The 24,879-nt window shown below is 46.6% G+C and overlaps 1 protein-coding gene across 4 annotated transcripts in view; it reads left to right on the forward strand.

Annotated features, from left to right (window-relative positions):
* LOC137601085 (low-density lipoprotein receptor class A domain-containing protein 4-like) overlaps positions 1–24,879 on the forward strand; it is a 185,368-nt gene that overhangs the window by 139,123 nt on the left and 21,366 nt on the right. Inside the window, exon 1 of one of the 4 annotated variants that reach the window (XM_068323089.1) lies at positions 8,805–9,403. The exons of the other annotated variants lie outside the window; for them this stretch is intronic. Within the exon in view, the coding sequence (XP_068179190.1) occupies positions 9,310–9,403 (94 nt within the window). The 5' untranslated portion in view covers positions 8,805–9,309. Of the gene's footprint in view, positions 1–8,804; positions 9,404–24,879 lie in introns of those variants that run through there. 4 annotated transcript variants of the gene reach the window in all.

A 24,879-nucleotide genomic window follows, 5' to 3' on the forward strand; every position in this document is an offset into this window, starting at 1 on the left:
AAAACGAAGAAGTTATTGAGTTGACCTCTTTAAAAAATGTTTTTGGAGGCGTTAAATACTTTTGAATTTAAATAAGAATTTTGGTTGCCACATCATTTGAAAGAGATTTATTCTTCCTATCAAGTTTACCTTCAGGTCTCACCTCTTTGCTAACAGTTTTTTTAAAATTCTTTCACAAGTGAAAGAAATCAATCTTTATATGACTGGGTCTTAGTGTGACTAATTTAATTTCCAAGGTATTCTTTTGGTATCTGAAATTATGCAAACTTCTCTGAGTCTTTTTCACAAGAGTTTTGATTGGGTTCCAGTTGTGTACACATGTGCTTTCGGAGCCCTGTACGACGTTCTGATCATATTTATAAGATAAACAGGTATATTTCTAATGCCTTAAACAAGTAGGACCATTCCTTTTTATCAGAAGCCTTCTCTGCATCCACTGCCATTCATGTTAAGTGTATTTTAGGTTTCGTTGCATAAAGGCAGTGGCATGTTCTGATGTAAGTTCTAAAGTGTAACAGAGTGAAGACAGAAGATGACGAACATGACAAAATATAAATAAATCTTTAAAGCTCCATCTCACCTTGTACCATGTCTGGATTCCTACTATACATTTGTGTTTTTGGTTTATTGAGAATCCCCTTACTTCAGAGCCTGCACACACATTCAAGATGAATATATAATTTACAATAAAGTGAACCAACTAATGTGAATTAAAATTATTGACCAAGCTCAGTATCCATCTCAAAAAAAGATTCCTGTGTAGGGATGAATCTTCATCACATTTCTGATGGTCATGTTGCTTCAGCATTGAGTTCAGGTCAAGATGTTGAAATCTGGTTGCCTTTTAGCCAGATCTTGTGAGCACTTTAGTGACAATAGTGTAGTATATACTTTTAAGTAGTGTCTTCTTATAGCGTCACTAGAGTTTGGTCCAGTAATCACTAACTAGAGCTGGGTTCATCCTCTGGACACCAGGAATATTGGTACTAAGTAGAACCACTACAATATAGTAGAACCTCTAGAGTAGAGTAGAGTATAACTTTATGTATCCCTTAAGGAGGTTCCATCAGGGAAATTAATTTCTCCGTCGCACACAGCACAGTGAGAACACTAAACACAGAAAAAGCGCACAGAAAACACCAGCACATAGAAAGAGTAATAAATAACCCATCAAGAATATATAAATAGAAAATTATAAATAGGCATAGAAATAAAAAAATAAACAGGCCTGGTTAAGTATGGGTATAGTGAATGTCTATAGTGGTTGTATTGTTTTTGGTGCATTGTCTGTGTCATCCCTCAGCTCTCCTGTGGACTTTCTTCTTCATCTCCCCAGAGAGGAGTTGAGCAGTTTAATGGCTCGGGAATGAAGGAGTTCTTCAGCCTGTTGGTCCTGCATGTTGGGGGGGTTCAGCCTCTGGCTGGTCAGGCTTCTCAGGCTCCTCTGGTTGTTGGTAACAGTGTGCAGAGGGTGGCTGACATTGTCCATGATGTCCAGCAGTTTGTCCAAGGTTCTCTGTCACTGTTGCCATCCCGACCACTGAGCTGGCCCACCTGATCAGCTTCTCCATCCTGGAGAGATCCGCCTTAGTCACGCTCCCTCCCCACCACACCACAGCGTACGACAGGACGCTGGTGACCACAGACTGGTAGAACATCCACAGGAGCTTCCTGCAGACGTTGAATGCCCTCAGCCTCCTCAGAAAGTAGATCCTGCTCTGTGCTTTCTGGTCCAGCTGCCTCGTGTTGCTGGTCCAGTCCAGCTTGTTGTCCAGCCACAGCCCAAGATATTTATAGGTCTGCACAACCTCCACCTCCTCCGTTCCTATCAGAACTGGTCTAGGTTGGGGTCTGTCCCTCCTGAAGTCAATGACCAGCTCTTTAGTTCTGGAGGTGTTGAGCTGCAGGCTGTTGCTGTGACACCAGTCAACAAAGTCCTTCACCAGGCATCTATACTCTTCCTCCTCATTGTTCCTGATACATCCCATGATAGCTGTGTCATCTGCGTACTTTTGGATGTGACACAGTTCTGAGTTGTAGCAGAAGTCCACCGTGTACAGGGAGAAGAGGATTGGGGACAAGACAGTCCCCTGTGGAGCACCGATGCAGCTGACCACAGTATCAGACGTGGCGTCCTTTAGCCTGACGAACTGTGGTCTGTCGGTGAGGTAGTCTTGGATCCAATCAACCAGGTCGGGGTCCACTCGCATTTTTAGGAGTTTTTCCTGTAGGATACAGGGCTGGATGGTGTTAAAGGCACTTGAAAAACCCAGAAAAAGGATCCTCACAGTGCAGCTTTCCCTGTCCAGATGCTAGTGGGCTGGGTGTAGCATGTGGAGGATGGCGTCTTCCACGCCAACTTTTCCCGGTAGGCAAACTGTAAAGAGTTTAGGTCAGGGTTTCCTCAGGTATGTCTGACCTGAACTGACCGATTCTGATGAACCCATTCCTTCAACACGCCCCAGGATGACTTCATAACAGCTCAACGAGACATCCAGCTTCTCATTTCCTTCCCCCTTGTCTTGTTTGCATCGTTGAAGTGGATGCGAATGGAATTCAACACACTTGTGCAGTGTTGTCATGGTTTACACACCTGTGTGTACGAGTCAGTGTCTGAACAACAAACTGAACTGAAACGTGTGTTTTTTCCTCATTTTTCATATCTGCTGTGTGTTAGATCAGTACTCTGTGTGTGTGTGTGTGTGTGTGTGTGTGTGTGTGTGTGTGTGTGTGTGTGTGTGTGTGTGTGTGTGTGTGTGTGTGTGTGTGTGTGTGTGTGTTTGCTCTCATAATTGTGCAAATAAATGTACGCTGATGTAGCCAGAGTAATAGGAGTAATAGTGTGTGTGTGTGTGTGTGTGTGTGTGTGTGTGTGTGTGTGTGTGTGTGTGTGTGTGTGTGTGTGTGTGTGTGTGTGTGTGTGTGTGTGTGTGTGTGTGTGTGTGTGTGTGTGTGTGTGTGTGTGTGTGTGTGTGAACTATATGTAAGAACTCTTACAGCAGGAGGCTGGAAAGACAACGGCCACGGTCTGTAATCACTGATGTTTATGACAACATAAAACACACACACACACACACACACACACACACACACACTTTTATGGCCTCTGTCTATCTCGCTGGCTGTGTGATTATTGCCGTCTGGTTTGGGGCTCTTATCAGTGTTATGGCTGGTGAGACACACACACACACACACACACACACACACACACACACACACACACACACACACACACACACACCCTCGCCGTCTCCGTCTCTTTTCTTCTCGGTGTCCCTGCGTTGCGTCCCCCTCTCACCCGAGGCCCGTCCTTCCCCCGGTGGCGGCGGGGCTGCGGCGCTGCGTCTGCGCCGTCCCTGCAGAGCCGTGTGCCAGTTCAGGAGATTGGCATTAAAGCCAGACATGAGCTCATCGTCCCAGCTGGACAGACAGCCCATTACAATGCTCAGCAGGGCCCTACCGCAGGGGTGAGCAGAGCTCAATACCTGCTGATTATCTACTCGTTCTCTCTGTCTGCTCTCTGGATCCTTCATCCTCCTCTTCTCTTCTCTTCTCTTCTCTTCTCTTCTCTTCTCTTCTCTTCTCTTCTCTTCTCTTCTCTTCTCTCCTCTCCTCTCCTCTCCTCTCCTCTCCTCTCCTCTCCTCTCCTCTTCTCCACTCCTCCTCCCTCATCATTTGTTAATTCACCCAGTAAAGTATCCTCCAGCTCGGTTTCAGTCTCCATCTATCGTGTTCATTCTGTCCTTCTCTCATCCAAAGCCCAGTGTAGACGCTCAAACTCTGTCCATCCTCCCGTCTCATTCTCTTTTTCCCCTCCGTCTGTCTCACACGTAACTTTTCAGTGAGTGCTGTGGTGTCATTGCAGTGGTGCCTGCGGCAGTGAGAGAGGTAGGGAGGGGTGGTTTGGGAAATGAGAGGGGTGGAAGTGAGGTGTGTGTGTGTGGAAATGAGGGGTGGAAAACCAGACAGCTGGTGCACCTGTGTGGACAGGATATGACACGGCGCTGCTGCTAGACAAGGGCAGGAAGCAGCAAATATGACGTGGCGTTCCAGACGCTTTTATTGAATGCAAGTCTCCCCTCTGCAATCTGACTGTCTGGAGTGGCCTTTCTGTCACTTAGCACTCCGCTGAAGACGCCAGGCTACAGCTGATGCCTGAGCAAACACTCATTTTCTCCCCCATCTCTCTCTTCCCTCCCTCCTCTCTTCTCTCCGACTCTTCAGCTTCGTCAGCTGGTGAGATGCATTGCGGCGAATTCACGAATCCCATTCAGCCTGAGTATTGAGGCTGAGTCATATCCATCTTTTGTTCTGACATTTGCAATGGCATTCAGTAATACTCACTCCACAGAAAGTCACGTGGTGTTTGGAGTTATTAGTCTGACTGAAAATGTAATGCTGGAGTCAGAATGAATCATTGTCATGTGCGAGTTCTTTCATCGTCGTCCCGTGGTAGCAGCTGCACCGGCTGGAGGAACGCTCTTATTGATTTCTGAGAAACAGGCGTTACAGATATTTGAGACCAACTGTTTTACTGGATGTTTCCCTGTGACTTTATGTGTATGATGTAGACCAGTGGTCTAACGTCACACTGCGGTGGCTTGGCTTTACCTAAACCAGTGACCAGAGGCCCTATCAACAGAACCGTCGTGGGGTAGCTGGAAGTTGCTATTCCATTACTTTGTTTAGTTCTTTCCACACCACACTGGAAAAACTGTGTGTTTGGTCCCTCTGAATTTAAGAGCAGTGAATATTTTTACATCCTTGTTCATCCGAACTTTCATCCTTGTGTTCTTGCGTCATTATGGAGAATCAGATTCAGCAGGTCATCTAGCTTTCTCAATGCTTTTTGTAGTGTCACATGGGATGGTCAGCAGTAAATAAGTATATGCAGAAACAGGATGAGAGAGAGACACCAAGGTTACCTTTCATGAACGGTCAATGTTTCTACTGTTCTACTGATCAGGGAGAAGCTCTTTCATCAGGTGCCAGTAGCATTCTTTTGATGCTGGTTCAGTCCAGCTGTTAAGTCTACGCCCAAATTCAGGTTTGACTCCAGATAATGAAGCTAAGTGGCTCGCCTGAGCCCGTCATGGGGTACACTAGACCAGTGGTTACCCCACGCGTCTAGTGTTGGTTCTGCATGGATTCAGGGTAATCCACGTAGAAGCAGAGGTCCAGCTGTACTGACTTTCACTGTATTGTTTGTGATGCTCCAAAATGCCAAAGATCCGCATTTCCCACAATGCAACTAAAAAAAAAAAGTGTTTAATTAACCCTTTGTACTAATTGCTCTTTCAAACACTTCACTTATGATTCAAGACTCTGTAGACTCTAGCCTAAGACTGGGTAACTCTGCTGACTGATCACCAGTTATTTTTCACACTTGGTGAACCCTTGTTAGTGGCTCCTGGAGAGGTTATGGATGACGATGTCTCCTCCTTTTCAATATCATGATATCTGGAGTGTTTCCTGAGAAGTCCTCCTTCTTTGTGTACAACGAGGTTTTGCTTGTTTTTCAGATTTTCTACTATTTGTCACATTGTAGCAAGTGTTACATGTTTTATCTAAACTTTAGACATAAATATAGGATTAATATTTCCATAGTAGACTTTAGCTGCTTAGAGTTAAGTGTGTTTCATGGACAGAGGTATCCACGTTCTTTTAAACATTTAAATGTTCATTTCGGATAAGAAACCTGCTCTATTTGCTGTTTTTGCCTGTGCTGTCCTTTTCAAACTGAACACTATCATTCAAACTCTATGCTCGGTGTGAATGTGGAATACTCAGACTTTAGGCTTGAACAAAACACATCATTATAAAAAAAAGGCAGGCAGATACACTCTTTCATTTTTACTGTGTCCTCCTCCATGCTCCCTTGTGGTTTCTGATGAAGATGAGCTGTAATTGATTCAAAGCCTAAAACCATGCCTGGGAGACGGCTTTGGTTTCAGAAAGTAATACAGCTCCTGAGAAGAGACCTGAGGAGAGGAAGACACCAGAGAACTGGAGCAGTTTTTCCAGTCCATGTTTGGCTCGATTCATTGAACACATCTTTTTCCCTCATGAGCCACAAGATGGCGCTGTGACGTAGTGTCTGTCACACCTCAGAGCTCAGATGGAGACGTTGCTCTGGATGGCTTTCTTAGAGAGAGGAGGGATGGAGCCAAACGTTCTCTGAGGCCTTGACTGTCTCTGTATCAGCCTGATCGCATCCTGATGCCTTCATGATCTCATTACCAACAGGATCCGCGCCTGAACAGTCTACTGAAAACCTTTCCTCTTATGTAATCTCTTTGCTGCTTATTGTGAAAATGCAGGATTTTTTTCACTTAAACTTTATCTTCGATACACACCCTCATCTTAACACACACACAGCAGGTTTTCTGTTACTTCAAGTGAGTGGTCAGAGGATAAAACACACGGTGAACCCCTGAATAAGCATGAAACCCCTGTGTAAGCAGGAAAGCCCCATGCAAAGTTCCTAAAATAGACACACACACACACACACACACACACACACACACACACACACACACACACACACACACACACACACACACGTGCCAAGCGTGATAAACCTATCAACCTAAAGTTGGTATTCCTCAAATACATGATGAGACAGACGTTTCCCAAGAGAGACACAGAGAGGCTTTGCATGTTGTGTGTGTGTGTGTGTGTGTGTGTGAGTGTGTGTGTGTGTGTGTTGTGTGTGTGTGTGTGTGCAGACTGCAGTCGGGGGGATGGTAGGGGAGGTGGTAGACTAGAGTGCATTTGGTATTCAGCCGTGCCTAGTATTTATCTGTCTGCTGGCTGTCTAGTCTGGTCTGGCCTGTTAGTGGTGTCACCCTGCGTGCTCCCCGGGGGACTAAATTGATGCTTCAGACAGACTGAGTGTGTGTGTGTGTGTGTGTGTGTGTGTGTGTGTGTGTGTGTGTGTGTGTGTGTCTGAGTGTTGTTTGGTGGCTGGGTGTTTGTGAGTGGCTTGGGGTGGGCTGCAAGAGTGAGAATCAGTGTTTGTCTGTCTGTAGATGAGAGCTTGTCTGGAGTGTGTTCTTGCGTGTGTGTGTGTGTGTGTGTGTGTGTGTGTGTGTGTGTGTGTGTGTGTGTGTGTGTGTGTGTGTGTTGGGAGGTAAGGGTGACCTCACATCATTGCAGAGACCAACTCCCCTCAGTGTCCTGATTGATATCGAAGCTTCAGCTGACGAGACAGGAGCGTCTCAGTTTGTTGCTTCAATAAAATTGTGACAGCTGCCAGGCATTTGTAAATTGCGTCAGGACCCCGCGTCTATTTTTTTCTCGCCCTCCAGAAGTACCACTTCATTCGTGGAGGAGGGTGGAATTCATTGGAAGCCGTCAAGGAAAAATAGTTTTTGCATGATTGGATGTAGAACTTGGCCAGTGATGTGGCACAACATCTGCTAGAGGTCTTTGACTTTTCCATTTACTTGTGTGTTTCTTCACCGAGGGGCCGTTCCTTTGCCTTTGGTGTTCTCAGAATGGAAATGGTAAACCTCCCCAAAGCTAGCATTTTAATTTTAGCTTGTTTATATATGTACTGTATATATGACGAGATTTTCACTCATGGATGGGTAGAATATGTCTGTTGTATGATTCTGTCCATAGGCTGACTGCACCAACGCAGGCCTCTGGTTTGTTGTCTGTCGTGAACACGGGTGAACTAGAAACCCAACCATTCTGCGTTGTCGGAGCTCTTTAATGACCTCTTAGCTGAAAACCCGGTCTAGAGTGGCATTCAGAGCGTCTCTCAAATTTGAACAGCCTGGTTTATTTATAGACTGCAGACAGTGCTGAGCTGCAGTGTGTGTTTCTGTGTGAGTGTTGGGTGGGAGGGTAGCTCTGCTCTCAATGGAGTGGCGGGGTGGATGGGGAAGTGGGGGAAATGCTGCTCTGCTGCACATGTGCCCCTGAACCACAAGACTGGCGCAGGGGTCACCTCAAGGTTAGCCCCTTCAAAGAGCCGTCTCCATTGGCTGGGTCCTGCCGTAAAAAGGGAGTGAAACTCGAAGCGCCCCCCACCCCCACCCCCACCCTTCCCAAATAACGCACCAGACAAGCCAGTCCCAGCCTGGCCACCCCCCCCCCGCCGCCTCTGCTCTTCCATAGCCATTGTCAACCACGACCCGGCCGTCTGCTAGCTTTCTGAGTCAGGTCAAACCCCCCCAGATCCCATCCCACCCATGTGTGCCTGCCCTCCCCACTCCCTCTAACCCAGACACACACACACACACACACACACACATTCACACACACGAATGCATCACCCCGGTCCCATCCCTTCTCCATTGCTGCCTCCATGTCCTCCATGTACAGCTGTGAAAATGTGTGTCAGGGAACATTCACTTCCTGTCTCTGGGAAACAGTAACGTGGAGCTTGAACGCTTGAAGACGGTCTTTAGCTAAACAGGTGCAGCCCTCTCAGCTGTATAAACCATACATCTATGAATAGTCAAGTACATGGTAGACAATTATGCATTCTGCAGCTAATATATGCAAGGCTGTTCATGAATATTAACTATTGACACCAGACAGCCCCGCACCAAACTTGACTAGAACAGGAGGCCCACCACCAACAAAAGTCCTTTAGTATTCAAATTGAGTCATTTGCTGAGACTCAAAAAAAAAAAATACAATAATCTAAATCAGCATATATCATTCAAAACTATCGAAACGTGTGATAATGAGACTGATATCTTAACCAAACAAGTTTTTGAATTTGCAGTTAGAGCCGTACTACCAGATCCCCAGACAGCCTGGATGCTGCCAGACTTGTGTTACAGAAATCCAGACTTTCCCAGCTCGGTGTAACGTGGAGGTCGAAGAGTACATTACATTTAAATTGTTGGTCGAGACGGTTTTTTCTGGCCGATCCTGAAGGCAGCACTCGTCGTTGCCCGCGTACGTCCCGCCTCTGGCGGCTGCTGATTGGTCGGAGTGGCAGCCTGTCTTCCAACAGGCGGGGCTTAAGCCCGCTGTGTTTGCTCTGCTGTGGTAGGAGGAGGACAGCTGCTCTCAGCGGCGAAGGAAGAAACAGGAACAACTCCACAATGCGTTAGTCACGGGTAATGGCTCGACTCCCAGCGTCCTCCGGATTCTCTCCCCGAGCTGCTCCGAGACCAACATGGCGTGAGAAGCACCGTGGATAGTAAAGAGCCAGACTGTCGGAGTTACGCGTAGCGGCAAACTCGGCTGCCGCTGCCTGGAAGTTTTCTGTTGTTTTCTCGTCGCGGGGCCCCGACGGTGGCGGCGGCTCTCTCCCCGGAGCGGTGTCCCGGTCTGCCCAGCCCCATGCAAAACCTAACGGCCCCTGGCGGCCCCGGCAACTCCAATGTCACCTGCTCCTGCAACTGCACCGCTTCCCAGCCACAGGGAATGGAGATATGTGAGTAGCAGCAGCTCCTCCTGACCTTCCGTCCGATCGAGGCTCCGCTAATCCGGTTTGTGTGTCGAGCAGCAGACGAACCAGACCCGGTTCAGACCGCCGCTCGGCCGGTACCAGCAGCCCGGATCGGGTGTCCTGTTATACCAGACGTCCACAACATCTCTACAAACTTTGTAGAGACCCCCCCGGGAATGATCTCTTTATTTGACTGCATGGTTAATATCGATTGTTCATCGATGTTCGAACCTTTATGGTTGAGTTTGGTCCTTTGAGCATTCTGCCCCCCATCACCCGGCCGAGACATGCAGGTAAAGTCAAATAAACAACAAAGTTTACACCAGAGATTCATTTCAGGTCTTTTGAGCAACAACTCTTGCATTGAGCTGCAGTCCTGTCGGACTTGGTCTGGTCGGTTGCAGTAATGGGGTTCTGAGCAGAGAGATCCCCGGGGGTCTTGGTTCACCACACAGGGTTAACCGTCCGCCTGTCAGCGCAGACAGGAGCGGCTGGAGCGGCTGGAGCGGCTGGAGCGGTGTGTTCCGTCTGCTGGAGCGGTGTGTTCCGTCTGCTGGAGCGGTGTGTTCCGTCTGCTGGAGCGGTGTGTTCCGTCTGCTGGAGCGGTGTGTTCCGTCTGCTGGAGGCCCGGAGAGAGGCCGTCGGTATCAACGCTGCTGCTGGATCCCCTGCAGATGTTCCTCTGTAGGACTGGAGTGGAGACAGACACATGCCAGCAGACAGACAGGGAGGCAGGGACACAGACAGACAGCCAGACGGAGTTTATGTATCCAGGCTGACACATCTGCAGACAGACACACAAAGACAAACAAACAGGAGACAGCCACATAGCAGACAACATTCATACCCGAGCAGCCAGACAAGTACTGACAGAGATAGAAACAGAAATGCGGACAGCAGCGTCTGAAGTTAGACAGACAGACACAGGCAAGCTACAGACGGACGGACAGGATTACAGAGAAGTGTAATTTCCATTTGGAGTTGAGGCCAGGCCAGAGCAACGTGAGGTGGACCCGGGATATTAGATGGAGGTCTGGCAGCAGAACGCAGGGGTGCTGACGCCACGCTGTAATCAAGAAGTGTCTGTGTCTCTGCCTGTGTCTGTCTGTGTCTCTGTCTGTGTCTGTCTGTGTCTCTGTCTGTCTGTGTCTCTGTCTGTGTCTCTGTCTGTGTCTCTGTCTGTCTGTGTCTCTGTCTGTGTCTGTCTGTGTCTCTGTCTGTGTCTGTCTGTGTCTCTGTCTGTCTGTGTCTCTGTCTGTGTCTCTGTCTGTGTCTCTGTCTGTCTGTCTGTCTGGCTGTCTGTGTCTCTGTCTCTGTCTGTGTCTCTGTGTTTATGTCTCTGTCTGTGTTTATGTCTGTGTCTCTGTCTGTGTGTGTCTCTGTCTGTCTGTGTGTCTGTCTGTGTCTGTCTGTGTCTCTGTCTGTCTGTGTCTCTGTCTGTGTCTCTGTCTGTGTCTCTGTCTGTGTCTGTCTGTCTGTGTCTCTGTCTGTGTTTATGTCTGTGTCTCTGTCTGTGTGTGTCTCTGTCTGTCTGTCTGTCTGTGTCTCTGTCTGTCTCTGTCTCTGTCTGTCTGTGTCTGTCTGTGTCTCTGTCTGTCTGGCTGTCTGTGTCTCTGTCTCTGTCTGTGTCTCTGTGTTTATGTCTCTGTCTGTGTTTATGTCTGTGTCTCTGTCTGTGTGTGTCTCTGTCTGTCTGTGTGTCTGTCTGTGTGTCTGTCTGTGTCTGTGTCTCTCTCTGTCTGTGTCTCTGTGTGTCTGTGCCTCTGTCTGTGTCTCTGTCCATGTATCTGTCTGTCTCTGTCTTTGTCTCTCTCTGTCTCTGTCTACCTAGGTGTCTCTGTCAGTGTATCTGTCTGTGTCTGTCCGTGTCTCCGTCTGTTCCCCCAGTAGTTGTCTGTGGCATCATCCTATTACCAGTCAGGAAGAACACGTAGTGAGGCAATAAGTGTTGCATCCATAGAAGCTCGGAGACAACAGACAGAGTCTAAACAGATAATCCAGTAGAACTGCCTCAGCCTTGTAAACTGAGCAGACAAGCATGTGTCTGACCTTGGTACTGAATAAATGCTGGTCTGGTGTCTTCGATGCACATCTCCTTAAACATGTCACCGGTTGGAGGGAGCTCCATTCACCACTGGTCTGTAATGTCTGTGTCCCACTGTAGTGGCCGTCTGTGTTGAAAAGGGCTCTTGTTTGTGGGATGTGTTGTCATGCAGACTCGGCAGGGCTGAATAATACAGCCCATGCTTTGATGATTTCTGAAGAAAAGGGCTGCCTGTTTTCTTTTTCCTTTTTTAAGCCGAGCAGGCGGTCTCACTGGTGTGTTTCCTATTTATTCAGACAAGAAGGAAAATTGAAAGGGACTTGGAACACAGATGGATCACCGTGCAAGCACTGTGTCACGGCCGAGAAGTGAACCTCTGCCTACACGCGACGATTCATATGCAGGATTTGAAAGGCAGAGACCTTAAACAAGTGTAGTAGCTGTTGCTTTGTTTGGATTCATCGTAGCGCAGTCATCTCACAGGATGTGTGTGTGATATGACGTCCTGAGATATTATATAAAGGCCTGAAGTCACAGCACACAGACCTGTGCTAGTGTACATTACTCACCTTTAATCTACACTTAACAAGAATGTGTTTTTCCTCGGAGACCACAGTGATAAGAGCGATCACACACACCAGTCTAATTCCAGGTGACGTATAGTCGCTACAGGTTGACACCATAGGCAGGTCCTCTGCAAACATTTTCCACTCTAAAGTCATTTAGTCTTGTATTGACTCTCCCTCCTATCAGTCCTGTCTGTCTTAAACAAGCAGGGAACTACTGTATGCCAACGGAGTGAGGTCATTCCACGTACCTGCTGCAAATACTTTTTTTTTTATTTCCAATCCGGAGAGATCATCTTGATACGGTTGCAGTGGTTTGTTTTGTAATGTAGATTCCAGAAGAGTTTGGTAGTCTGGCTTGTGTTGAACCCAGTGCCCCAGACGGTTCAGCACACTAAACTAATATTTAAACACTGGTTAGTCTTGTTTACTTATTCCTACATCAAATGAATGAAGTCAAAATGATGTATTGTATTTGCCAATTTGTGGCACGTGTTATGGTGGGTTATTACGAGTTTTGTTTATTGTATTTGGACAAAAAGTTTTCTGTCGTTTTGAGGTATCTGATAGACAAGATGGCTGGATTTCAAAGCCAAACTCTGGAGATTCTGGACCAAAAGAAACTTCAAATAGTTCTGAAAGCTGATATCTGCTCAACATTAAAGATGGAAGTCTGTTTCATTTCTGTATTAATTTCTTCCACATTTGTTTCCTCAAAGTTTACGAATGTTGAGGAAACAGCAGGATTGCCAGAAATCCTCATTGGCAGTGTAATCATGTTCCAAACTAGAAGCGTCAGATATACACAAACATGACGAAGACGACTTCCTCTGAATGAAACATCTCCATCCACATGTTCTACAGAGTGGTGGTCCTACAGAACACTGCTGAGTTCACAATGGTCCTGCTGCTGCTGGACTTTATTTGCTAGCTACGTTACCACAACGTCCTTCTCTTATTCACTCATGTTCTTGAAGATGAGACTCGTTGGCTGGTCTTCAGCTGTTTATTCAATGTTAGGGGCTATACAGGTTAGAGGATGGGTATACCCTGGACCCATAGCCGGCGCGTCATGGACTGTCATTATTATCATTGTTTGTTTGTTTTTCCATTTTCTTCACTGCCCTCTTGTGGATGCATCGATTCCAACTTACAGAACACATAGAAGTATTTTGCCACTAAGAGATCATTTAAGACATTATCCTCATAATTGCAAATAGTAAAGATTTCTCCTGATCAACTGCTCTAACGGTGTCGGAATATCGACTTAGATTTGATGGGTACACCATCAGTTGTCTTTGCTAGTACTGAGTCACAGTTTTAATGGTGTGACCTTCCAGGCACTTCTTTCAGCTAATTCCTATTCCTGCCCAGGCCCAGCACAGCAGTGTTGTAAGGAGTCTTCTTAGAGTGTCTTCCTCGTCCTGCAGTTCCTGTAGATGCACAGAGAGCAGCACACAAGCACTGGTCCTCAGAGAGAAGCCAGGGTCCACGTGTCGGAGACTGGAGTGGCGTTCGGTGTAACAGTTGGCCTGCAGCGGGGGGCGGCCGGCCAGACGGATGTAAACGGCCTCATCTGTAATCCAGCGTATGAGTGGTGTTAGTGTGTAGGTGGCTGCAGGGTCATCTGTCAACTACTTCAGGCCAAATGCGCACACGGCTACTTGTTGACTCGCCCTCAGACACATACACACAGATATACACATAGGAGCATTCACACACAGACACACACCTTTACACACAGAGACAGGCACACTCAGACTCAGCCAATATTTACCCTGCAGTCTCCCGCCAGACTGCCAATCCAATTTCTCACTAAGCTCTTTGTTGTTTGTTTGGGGTGTGTTTTTACCTCTCTTTTTTTTGGTTTGATATGTTTATTGAGGTGTTGTTCATCTGGAATTGGTTTGTTTTTTTATTTAGTTATAATATTAATGAATTTAGTAATGAGCCCAGGAAGAAAGACTTCAAACTCTGGATCTGAACAAAAATCCTGGGGCCTTTGGGAGGGGAGTGGCAAAGACAACCAAACAACAGTAGATGTATATATAAAAAGTTATTTCCCCCCTCCTAGACAGATTTCTTTGCAATCGCTGCTCTTGTAATTAATTTCAGAGGGAATTTCTGCACTTGGTTGGTATCTCTCAGTGGAGCCGTATTTGGCGTGCCACCTCTACCAAGCTGCTTGTTCCAGAGAACAGTGGTGCTCAGCTTTGGGGGGTTAAGAAAGAGCTCCTTGTTTAGTGTGAGTCACTGGGATCCCCAGACGGTGTTTTTACACCGTGGAGTTGACCTGCCGACACTCTCCACTGGCCCAGGTAACTTTAGTACAGACTCGTGGTTAGCACACTGTAAAAAATATCAGTATGGAATGTACTCTGACTAAATCATGTATGCAATACGCACAGATCTGTTGAAGCTGGGGAAAGTTATTTCTGATGTTTTCCCCACAAACTGTCACCTTAACTACCAACCAGCTCCATTTGAATCAGTTCTCAATTTACATAGAGGTACATAGAAATGAAATAAAACTAGTACTTTCTTAAAACAAGTTTAGATTTTAACCATTAATTGGAGCAATGTGTAGTTAACAAGAGAGAAACCATAACTGTTTCACAAACACAGTTTGGAAGATGCAAAATATGGTCCAATCATGACAAGTACAGCTTTTTTTTGTCCGATGGCTCACCTGGTGACTGTCTGATTAATCATCTCATGGTAGTCAGACCCGTCTGTGTGGTGACCCATCACCCTTTAAGGCCACGTTGTGTCTTCATCAGTGGTGACTCATGGAGGTCCATCCGGTCCAACAGGTCATGGACAGCTGAGACGGTTTTAAACGGACGCACTCGTCCCTTTGGGTGTAGATTGATGACTGAAGTTTTTGTGTGACTCTTTAATTAAAATGTTGATCCTCAGATCCTCAGTCTCCTCCTGATGGTTAGAATTTGAAATGGGAACTTCAGCAGTATTTCTGAAACAACCTGAGTGATGTTTGGAAGCGTGTTTTCACCAGTGGCTCTGTGTTTAACGTTTGATCCCATGTGTTCATCCTGTTTTTGTGAGCGGTTGAAAATACTCTCTTTTGGTGACTAACACTGATCATAAACAGGCTCCACTTTTTTAAAGGAATAACTTCCCAACTTCTTAGTGTTTTGGGGATTTAGCTGACGTGTTCTGCAGCTCAGAACACGGTGGAACATGCAGGCCAGAGCAGCTCCGCTCACTTCAGTTGCAGTTCAAGTTCAGGCAGCAAACTTCTTGAGTCCAGGCGGTGAAAAGGTCAATGCTGCGTCCTCCCACTTGTGCCGGAAGCTTCCTCACTGCTCAGTGCTCCAGCCCCAGCGGCGTTCTCAACCTCGTCATCAGCTGCTGGGACTCCCTTTGTGTCTCGATTCAGCACCCCCAACGCTGCTCACACAAACCAGACCTCCTCCCTTAGTTCCCAAAATGCCCTTGGGACAAGGCAGATTTGTAGTCCCAGTGTGTTTGAAGACAGGCCATTCGTCAAGTGTGTGTGTGTGTGTGTGTGTGTGTGTGTGTGTGTGTGTGTGTGTGTGTGTGTGTGTGTGTGTGTGTGAGGGTTGTTGAAGGTGGGGGTGGTCAGTAGTCTGCCGTCTCAGTCAACATCTATTTACACACAGTTGGGCTGTCTGAGATGCTAAAGAGTTGTGTGCTGAATGAATCGGGCCCTCTGTCTGCGGCGCGTCTCATGACTCCGGCCCTGTGAAGGCTGATGGGACGCGTTACAGTCGAGACGCTGCATCCAGACGTGTTTGCAGACAACGCTCCAGCACACTGGGCCCTGTTTGCCTTGTTGCACGTTTGTTTTTCTCAGCATTCATGGCTGGTATGTTTACTGCCCTTTGTGAACAGGGCCTCACTACGTGTCCCGTCTCTTTCCTCACATGAAACAAAGCGACGATTATTGCTTTGAAATTACAAATACTGCTGTGCATCAAGTGACAACATACAGAAAGAAGTGGAGCAGAAATGCTGCGGCGCCTGCTGTTTGTCAGATTTTGGGTAATCCGTTTGTTTATGTGTGCAGGAACACCCAGACAGTAGAATAATGACATGTCTCTTCAAGTGGCTCGCAGGATTTTCCTTGGAATTTGGAGGGGCTTATGTGGTAAGATTTCCGAAGGGGTGTCGGTTGTGCGTGGGTGGTTTACCGGGCTGTGTATCACCACTTCAGCAGGGGCCGCTGGATCTAGGTAGCATCTAAAAACCCTACTGCAATAATAATATTACACACGGTCAATCATTTTCATACCAAGCACAAAGGAAATAGTTTTCATGACTCCGCCATTCAAATGCTCTCTTGCACAGTCAGAAGAAGAAAAACATTCTGTTTTCATTTAGAGGAGTTGTACACTTCATGTAGAGAAATGAAAGCGCTGGAAGCTGCGTGACATTGGGATGATTCATCAGTTGTCAATGAGTTGTGACACATTATTTAATTTAGAACCTGTGATAAAAGCACTTGAAGAATTGGTGCAGAAGGCAGAGGTTTACTTGCTGTGCCCTGTTGTAGAGAACAAACACATCAGACAGGATTCCCACATCAACACACTCTGTCCGACATGAAAGTGATGGCTGTTGTCACCATTGCTCGTCATTGCTTCCTGGTTCTGGTGTGTATTACTGTGGCTTTGCTGCAGGGGAGACCACATTGTCAAACTTGGATTCAGGATAAAGTTTTACCTGTTTCAAAGTATTAATACTGCATTACTTTCTTAATCTTAGCTGTAATGGAGTGTGCTTTCTGTAATTCAGTTTTCGTCCGAAGCGATGTCGACTCTTCCTCCTACCCTGACCCTTTTCAGCTTCACGGTCAGGACTGAATGGCTCTCGTCACCCCAGAGGGGGCAGGAAGCCACAGCCCCGACCAGCTCAACTTAACAGGGCAGTGACCAAACCACAGGAAATTGTAAGGATTACCCCACAGGCAAAGAAAGAGAGAAATAGATTCGACAAACAGAATGTCCTCTGTGTTTTTAATGACAACCCTGGGTTCCTCTTATTATAAGGCAGCAGAGCAGGATTAAACACTGGATGTAACCCAGATGGTAGAATACACTTCAACAATCCTTACACAGCTGTAGATTCCTCTAAGTGAACATTCTGTAGTGAACAACTGATGTCTGTGGGGTATTTTATTATATTTTTATATTTTAACCCAGTTTAACCTCCCAGCCTGGAGTCAAGTAGTAAAGGATGTGTGTGGGAGTCAGAACCAAGCCTCTGGTTGCCCAGATCCTTCTCCTTGTCCTCCTCTCCTCTCCTCCCTCACTGCTCCTTGCTCTTCAGCAGTGAGTCAGACAGCTGTCTGATTTTTGGCCCCTCTCCCTCCCCATCCAGACACACAAGTCAGACAGTGGTGTCTGATACCTTCCTCCCCCTACGTCTCCTCCCCCCCGGCAGCCACCAGCTGACCCCAATCAGGCACAGGGCCTGCTCTATTGTCTGGCTCAGGAGAGACGAGACACACACACACACACACACACACACACACACACACACACACACACACACACACACACACACACACACACACACACACACACACACACACACACACACACACACACACACAGAAACAGAGGGTCAGAGGGAGTAGAGACTGTCTGACTCCCACCCCTATAACCCGCCCCCTCTACCTCCTTTTCCCCCTCCCCCGAGCCTTCGTGCCGATTCCTTGGAAACTCCCAGAGGCGTCTGACGGTTTGAACCTGGTCTTGCTAACTGACTAAAGAGTCATCTTCTGAATGAGTCAGTGGTTCTCCTACAGACACGGGGGCTGATCACAAGAATCGACGACATAGATTGGTCGGCTTGGGACGTAGGGCGTGCTTGACCGCCCCCGTTCTCTGCTGGGATTTGTTCATGTTGTGCGTTGGTTTGTGCAGACCTCAAAAGACATGCTAACATATTAGCCAGACTGCTAACAGAATGGGATAAAAAATGTATTAATGAATTTATTCTGTTTAACCTTCCACATCTCCTCATTTGACTGACACTGAACTTTTTAGAGGATGCTCTTATTGAGATTGAATAGTGTTGTAGTATGTGCTTGGTGTTCAGAGACTAGTTGTCATGGAAATGTTAGATTAATTTGGAATAAAAGGAAGATGAGGAGACAAATGTAGGCTAACTCAAAGTGTTTGACTCTGATTTGAAGTGCCCTTTTGTGTGACTGTGTTTTGAAGTCTGCATGACGACTGCACAGTCCTTTATTTTAGATACTGTATGGAGGCATCAAGAGGTGTTTTTAAGCCTCAGTTGAAACTCATTGAAAACAGAAAGGAGGACAGGGAGGGTAAATTTTTATCTTCCTGGCGTTCTGCTGGAAGCTAACGGGGCTCCTAGCTAGTGTTGCTAATGATGATTAGGGTTCCTGCTCTGCACAGCATTGAGATCCTTCGTGTGAATTATTAATATAGGTCATAGTCACAGCATCCTGCTTGGCTCAGCCCAGTGCCGTCCCAGAATTATCGCATCGCACAGCCCCTGCCTACCCGCAGCCTTCCCCATCTGTCGGCCAGATTAACCCAGGAACCGCCTGAACCGAGGCCTGCGTCGGGTTCGACTTGTGCAGGAGCCCTGCTATCCATCAGCCACATCTGTGCCTCATGGGGCAGGTGCTTGTGTCTACCTTCACAAATCCTGAACAATAACACTCTTATAGTTGATGTTCAGAACGTTTTGCTGTTGGTTCTATTGGTAAAAGACTAAAAAGTGTCCATCTATACAGAGCACTGATCATTTATGGCAACTAAGTCTTTGAGGCAGGACTGTCTAGACATTTGTTTCATCATAAAAATAAAATAATGAAAGTCAACAGAAAAACATGTCAAAACTGTCATGTAACGTGTTGGATAACGTGGTCCAGGATGCGTTTTATCCTCAGTGTCAAAGCAGGATGTAACCTGTGGGGGCTCTTGAGCTGACAGACAGGTCACTGCATGGGACGAGGAATGTATATTTAACCTGAACCATATCATCCCATCATATGAGCAAATTTCAAATGCCAAAAATGAGTGCAATTGATCCAGTATAGTCAAAACACTGAAATAAGAGCCCAGAGGGATGATGTCCAAGAAGAAGTCAAGCAGTTGGAAACGTTTCCTCTTTAGCAACACTTTGTGCCCACTGACAAGTTGTATATCTGTCCTGGAAGACTAATCTTGTTTGGATTCTTCGTTATCCAAAGCAATTACGGATTTTACTTCCATTGGCGGAGATGGAGATCAGTGTCATCTGTCTCTCTTTCTGTGTTGGCAGTCCAGGAGTTACAGAAGAGCATGTGAGATTCTCCCTTCATTTTAATAGAACTGGCAGTCAGCAAATGTTCACGGTATGATAACCATCAGATTTTATACTGAGGAACCAGTAACCACCGCAGGACTGTTCAGGAGTCCTGTTTCAAGAGCCAAATGATTTTCCCTCCGTTAAAAGGTGTGTGTGTGTGTGTGTGTGTGTGTGTGTGTGTGTGTGTGCGTGTGCGTGCGTGTGTGCACGCGCTCTAAACAGAGACAGACATGCCCTCTCAGCTGTTTTTAGTCTGCAGAAGCACACAGAGCCAGACTGCAGCTCTGTGCGGTGTTGAATGGAGCTCTTAGAGCCGTGGTCTATTTTTACTTTTAAAAAATCCATATCATCATATAGAGTAAAACCTGACTTCAAATCCTTTCCTCCGTGTGGAAACGCACCGTGATCTTGATCTGGCTTCTTCCCTCTGAAAGTGAGAGCCACTACCGTCAGCACACGGAGCGCTGCAAAGACTGTTGAAGAGTGCGTAGGCGTTGCTAAGTTGTTCATATCTCTAGTTTCTCTCTCTTTGTGCCACCCAAAAGAGTTTTACCTCATCGAGGCAGGAGCTTCTTTTCATTCCACAATATTTGCCGTGAGCTGAACTCCATAAGTGGTACCACAGAGAGAGAGAAGGGAGGAAGAGGACGGCGTGAGTAGGAAGAAGGAGAGGCAAAGACAGGCCGTTAACCGTTAGCTCTAGAGAGTGAGCTCCAGATCAGCTCATTCTCTCATCAGCCTACAGGGATGTGGTTTTCCTTTTAAAGACCTTTTGAAAAGTGGTTGGTTCTCCTGAAGAACAGCAAATATTGTCCACCAACCCACACAAACATATGTCACTAAAGGGTGTGTCTTTCTTAGGAGATGCCCTCGCTCCAACACCTGAACATGTGCGTGACAGGAAGCCCCGCTCTGTAGAGCTGCAGTTTTTGTCTCTACACCAGAGACATCTCTGCAGGGCCCCCGGTGGATCGAACCTTTTTGTATTTTTGCGTCATAAAATGTTCGGAAATGTTGCATAGACTAACAGACGTCACTTGACTTTCCCTCAGCCTCGGGGTGAGCAGAAAATGGCCCAGTGCTTTCATGTTTGGGAACTGTTCCTTTAAATTCTGACCCGATGCCAGCAGGGGCGGCTGTGGGTTGAGCGCTTTGGATGCTGTATTTCTGCAGCATCCGCTTGGTGCTTTTGCCCCGAGGACTTGAGTTTTACTTCTTTTTGGTGAGACACACTGCTCTCCACACTCAAGTATCCTCCCCTCGGTTTGAACTCCTTCAATCCCCCTCTCCCCCCCGCTGCCCCGGGTCTATTTATATCTCCATTCATCCCCTCCCTCAGCAAGCCTAAAACATTCTCACCACCACCACTCACATTTCCTTCTCCTCCTGCACCTCCCTTGTCTGCTCACTTCTTGTTCTTCAGCACCTTCCTTTTTTTGTGCTTTCCTGTGTTGTCAGCAGCTGTTGCTCAGCACCGCACTGAAGTTCAGCCCGCGGTCACGGCCAAGTGTTCCAGCAAGGGGAGGAAAAACTTTTTATGAGAGGACTCCCCTCTCACAAAAAAATCTAGCATTCTTCTCCTTGTCCACACACATCCTTCGCACTGACGTTGCTTCCTTCTCATTTGTCCCGTTTCTCACTGTCACAGTTTTCGTCCTTTTCCTTTCGTTGTCTCTCCTGCTTCCTTCCTCTCTTTTTCTGTCGGTCTCTCTCCTTCCTGGGTAAACCTGCCTGCCAGGCATTGCTTCATGGTTGTTAAGCATCTCAACCCAAAGGGGCGAGGGGAGGAAGGAGGAGGCGCTAGTCATCTGGTGAAGCCTAGCAAGTGACTTCAGTCTGGTTGTTGAGCTCCATTGGCTTGAGGAAGACATGTTTACAGTCCTTCATCCACGAGACAGACAGAGTGGGAGAGCATGCAGGAGATGGAGAGGACGTGGTTCATCCACCCTCCTCTCCACCTCCTGCAGGAAGGCCAAAATGATGAGTAAAGTGCAGATATAGTGAAGGTGGATGCCATGCACAAAAGGAGGCGACAGTAAACAAAGGAGGAATCGGATAACTGGATTCAAAATTAGAGAAATAGATGGATAAACACAGGTTGAAGGAGTGTGAAAGGAGTGTGGCAAAAGTGTAAAAGAAACAGACATAATGAGAGAAGCAATACAAAAATAGACATACATAGTCCATCTCAGTGGAGAGACAGGCAGTGTGACAGTGAGTCATAGCAGAATTAAACACCACGCAAGCATATGTTGCAGTTGAGTAGCTATCTTTTCCAAACCAGTCATAATTTGTGGCTAGAGATGAAAAAAAGAAGCCGAGCAGATTAAACTGAGTTATTACAAACAGACGGAGTGTAATTACACACCAGAGGAAGAGGCCATTTGTCTTATGTTGGTTTTTTCATTTGTTTCAGGGTAGGGTTTTTTGGGGGGGGGGTTGTATTTGAGGACCTGCAGCTCCCCATTACCTCATTATGTGTTTCAGTTGTTCATTTTACCTTAGAATTCCTTTTGGAGATGTGAAATGCAGCTGTAACTATTCTTGCCATTATCAGTAAATCTTGAGTATCGGTGAATCTTTCAGGGTGTTACGATCCAAATTATAGTGAAAAATGTCCATCATGTTTGTTTTCATCAACCACCCGTAAGGAAGCATGTTAACAACGACATTTAAAAAAAAACGTGGCACAACCTCTCCTTCAGAAGCCCAGATGAGCAGAGAAGACCAGACGACAGGCGATAGACGCCTGATGCTACCCTCACAACTTCTCCAGTCTCTTGGTTTTTGACTCGACGATGGATGAATTCATGAAACATTCAACCCAGTTAGATCAAACAGTCCACTGTGTTGTCCATGTAGTGCAGCTCCTTCCCTGGAACTGCTGTCAGCCTAGTGGCTTGACTTTGGTGTGTCCTCGGTCACAACATTATTACATTGTTAGTCCACCAAATATCTTCACAATATCTTCACAACCGTTGCAGATAGAAAGATGAAAGAAAAAGCAAATTACTCGGACGGCAAAGGGGATAAAAATGAGATGATGACCTTGACCTTGAGAAAACTAGTTCAAGGTCAAATTTAAACCTTTGTACACTCTACTCTCTACTCAGGAACCGGATAAGATCGAAAGATGAGGGAGAAGGCCAGTCTGAGTAAGACCATAGATCAAAGCTAGTGCTTTGATCTACCTATGCACCAGCTTTGATCTATGGTCAAAGCTGGTGCATAGCTTTGACCTACCCTTAAACGTCAAAGCGATGCACTTGTCAGGTACTACCCTTCGCGTGATGATGCAGTCTCTGACTGCCTTGTTGTTATTGTCAGTGTACTTTTCTGTTTTGTAAGTTGTATGAAAAAGAAACGGAAATCTCCCCACATTCTTGACCTGGTTGACCAGATGATGTCATGTGGCCAGAAGTATGTGGACGTGTCTGTCTACATACCGTCCTTCATTCTCTGTGTGTTTACACGGCTCAAATCATTAGTCAACGCTCAAAACCAATTAGTTTCCGATTGATTGATTGATTGTAACTCAGCTTTAAATCTGAAACAATTAGTTGATTAACATATTTGCTAATTGACAAAGAACTGTTCTGATGAAGGTTTAATTATTTGGATCAGGTGTCTCCAACTGAGTGCATTAATAGATGTTTCCCCACATTAGCGTGAAGGACCCTGACGGGCATGCTCAGTCTTGACCCCAAACTTTCCTGCACCTCTGGAAGGAAGTGTGATCAATCAGTGAGAATCCGTGTCAGGCGTCGCTGGAGCTCTGATGTTTGAGTCTGAGCAAATCTCTGCAGCCAGGTTCAGTATCTACTGGAAAGCTGAGACCACCACGTTGGAGACATGAGAGATGCTAGTAATGGAATAATAATTCCAAAAAGGATGTCATGATCAGGTCCCACACGTCTGGTGTCCGGGACTGAGGTTTAGAGCAGACAACTGGACCAGGAGGCGGGTGAATGGCCGTATGCAGTGTTTCTGTGGAACCCCAGCAGAACCAGCAGCTCCAGTCTGTGTCACGTGTGTCATGCCACCCACAGCATCCTGTCCTCCACCCACAGCGCCCCGTCCTCCACCCACAGCGTCCCGTCCTCCACCCACAGCACCCCGTCCTCCACCCACAGCGCCCCGTACTCCACCCACAGCGTCCCGTCCTCCACCCACAGCGCCCCCTACCATCTCTGTTGGACTCATCGCTGCAGTCAGAGTTCGCAGCACATATGCATCAGCAGCCTCCGTCTAGGAGGTGACCGCTCCACCCACCCAGTTAGAAAACCCACTAGAATTGTGTGGCAAAACCATGTCTCGTGTGGGGGTTGGAGGGAGACTAGTGATCTGCCTGCCATGCCAGGAAGCAGACAGACAGGCAGACAGACAGGCAGAAGCCCACTCACTTCTTCCTCCTTGCCTCTCTTGTTCTTTTTCCACCACTCTGCTGTTTTGTTGTTCAGAGATGAGACACAAGATGCTTCCCTTTGTTGTTTGTCTGTATCTAACGTCTGTCTGCCTTTGCTGTGTTCACATCTTCCTCATCCTCTACCTCCTTTCTTCCGTTCATCTGGCTTGTACCAACTGTTCTCTGTTGACAGAGGAGACGGGAACAACCCCAGCGGTGTTGCCTTCACCTCTAGTGTCATGTCCTATCGTTCTCTTTCGTCCTTTGTTCTGTAAGCAGGACTTTACCTTTTCTGCCCTTAGCTGTAGACATCATCATGTTGACCTCCACTCAAAGGAAAGCTGAAGAATCTTTTTTCTACTCCTCACCAAGTTGGCACACACATGTGTGAGTGTTGTATTCAATTGTGTAAGTCTGACGAGAGTCAGCAAGGTGAGAAGGTGTGTGTTTTTCTACTTATTGTGTCTTTGGGTTTGATTTCTTCAACACAAACATAATAGTGTATAAAAAAAGTCTCGTTAACTGTCTTTTACAGCACTTTCTTCCTTTCGTTGAACAAAATCTCAGAAAATTTCAAAATCAACAAAAGATTTGTTGTTGTTGTTGTTGTTTTACAGTTCTGGATACTTTCTTTGAATACACTTCTGCAGCACACACAACCACAATATGACAAGATTGATTTGTCTGTGTTCTGCTTTGGTTTATTTTTAAACGGCCATCAGAACTGTCACATGGCTAACATATCAAAAGGTCCGTGTTCCCATCGATGAGACGTTTCCTCCAATCTGAACCCCATGCTGTTTGTTTGTGGACGCTGCAGTCGTGCCAATGCGGGCTCATTTATGCTCATTTACATATGCAAACAGGAGTGTTTGTGGCAGACGGTGCCCACATGCTTCCATGTGTCTTTTTGTGTTGGTGTCCATACATCCAGAAGTGGGCAGTGGAGAGTCCAACAGTATGGTGATGTAACACTTGTGGAGCAGCAGAGGCAGTGACGTCTGGGAGACCAGTAGACCTACCAGACATGAGGAGGCTGACTTCTTCTGCTGTGACCTTTCATACCTTGAATTTCCACTACATTGCCCAGGTCTGGTGTTATTTCTCCATTTAATCTAGATCTGTATGCTCT

Source organism: Antennarius striatus, chromosome 9 (genome assembly GCF_040054535.1).
Source record: "Antennarius striatus isolate MH-2024 chromosome 9, ASM4005453v1, whole genome shotgun sequence".
Taxonomy (NCBI): domain Eukaryota; kingdom Metazoa; phylum Chordata; class Actinopteri; order Lophiiformes; family Antennariidae; genus Antennarius; species Antennarius striatus.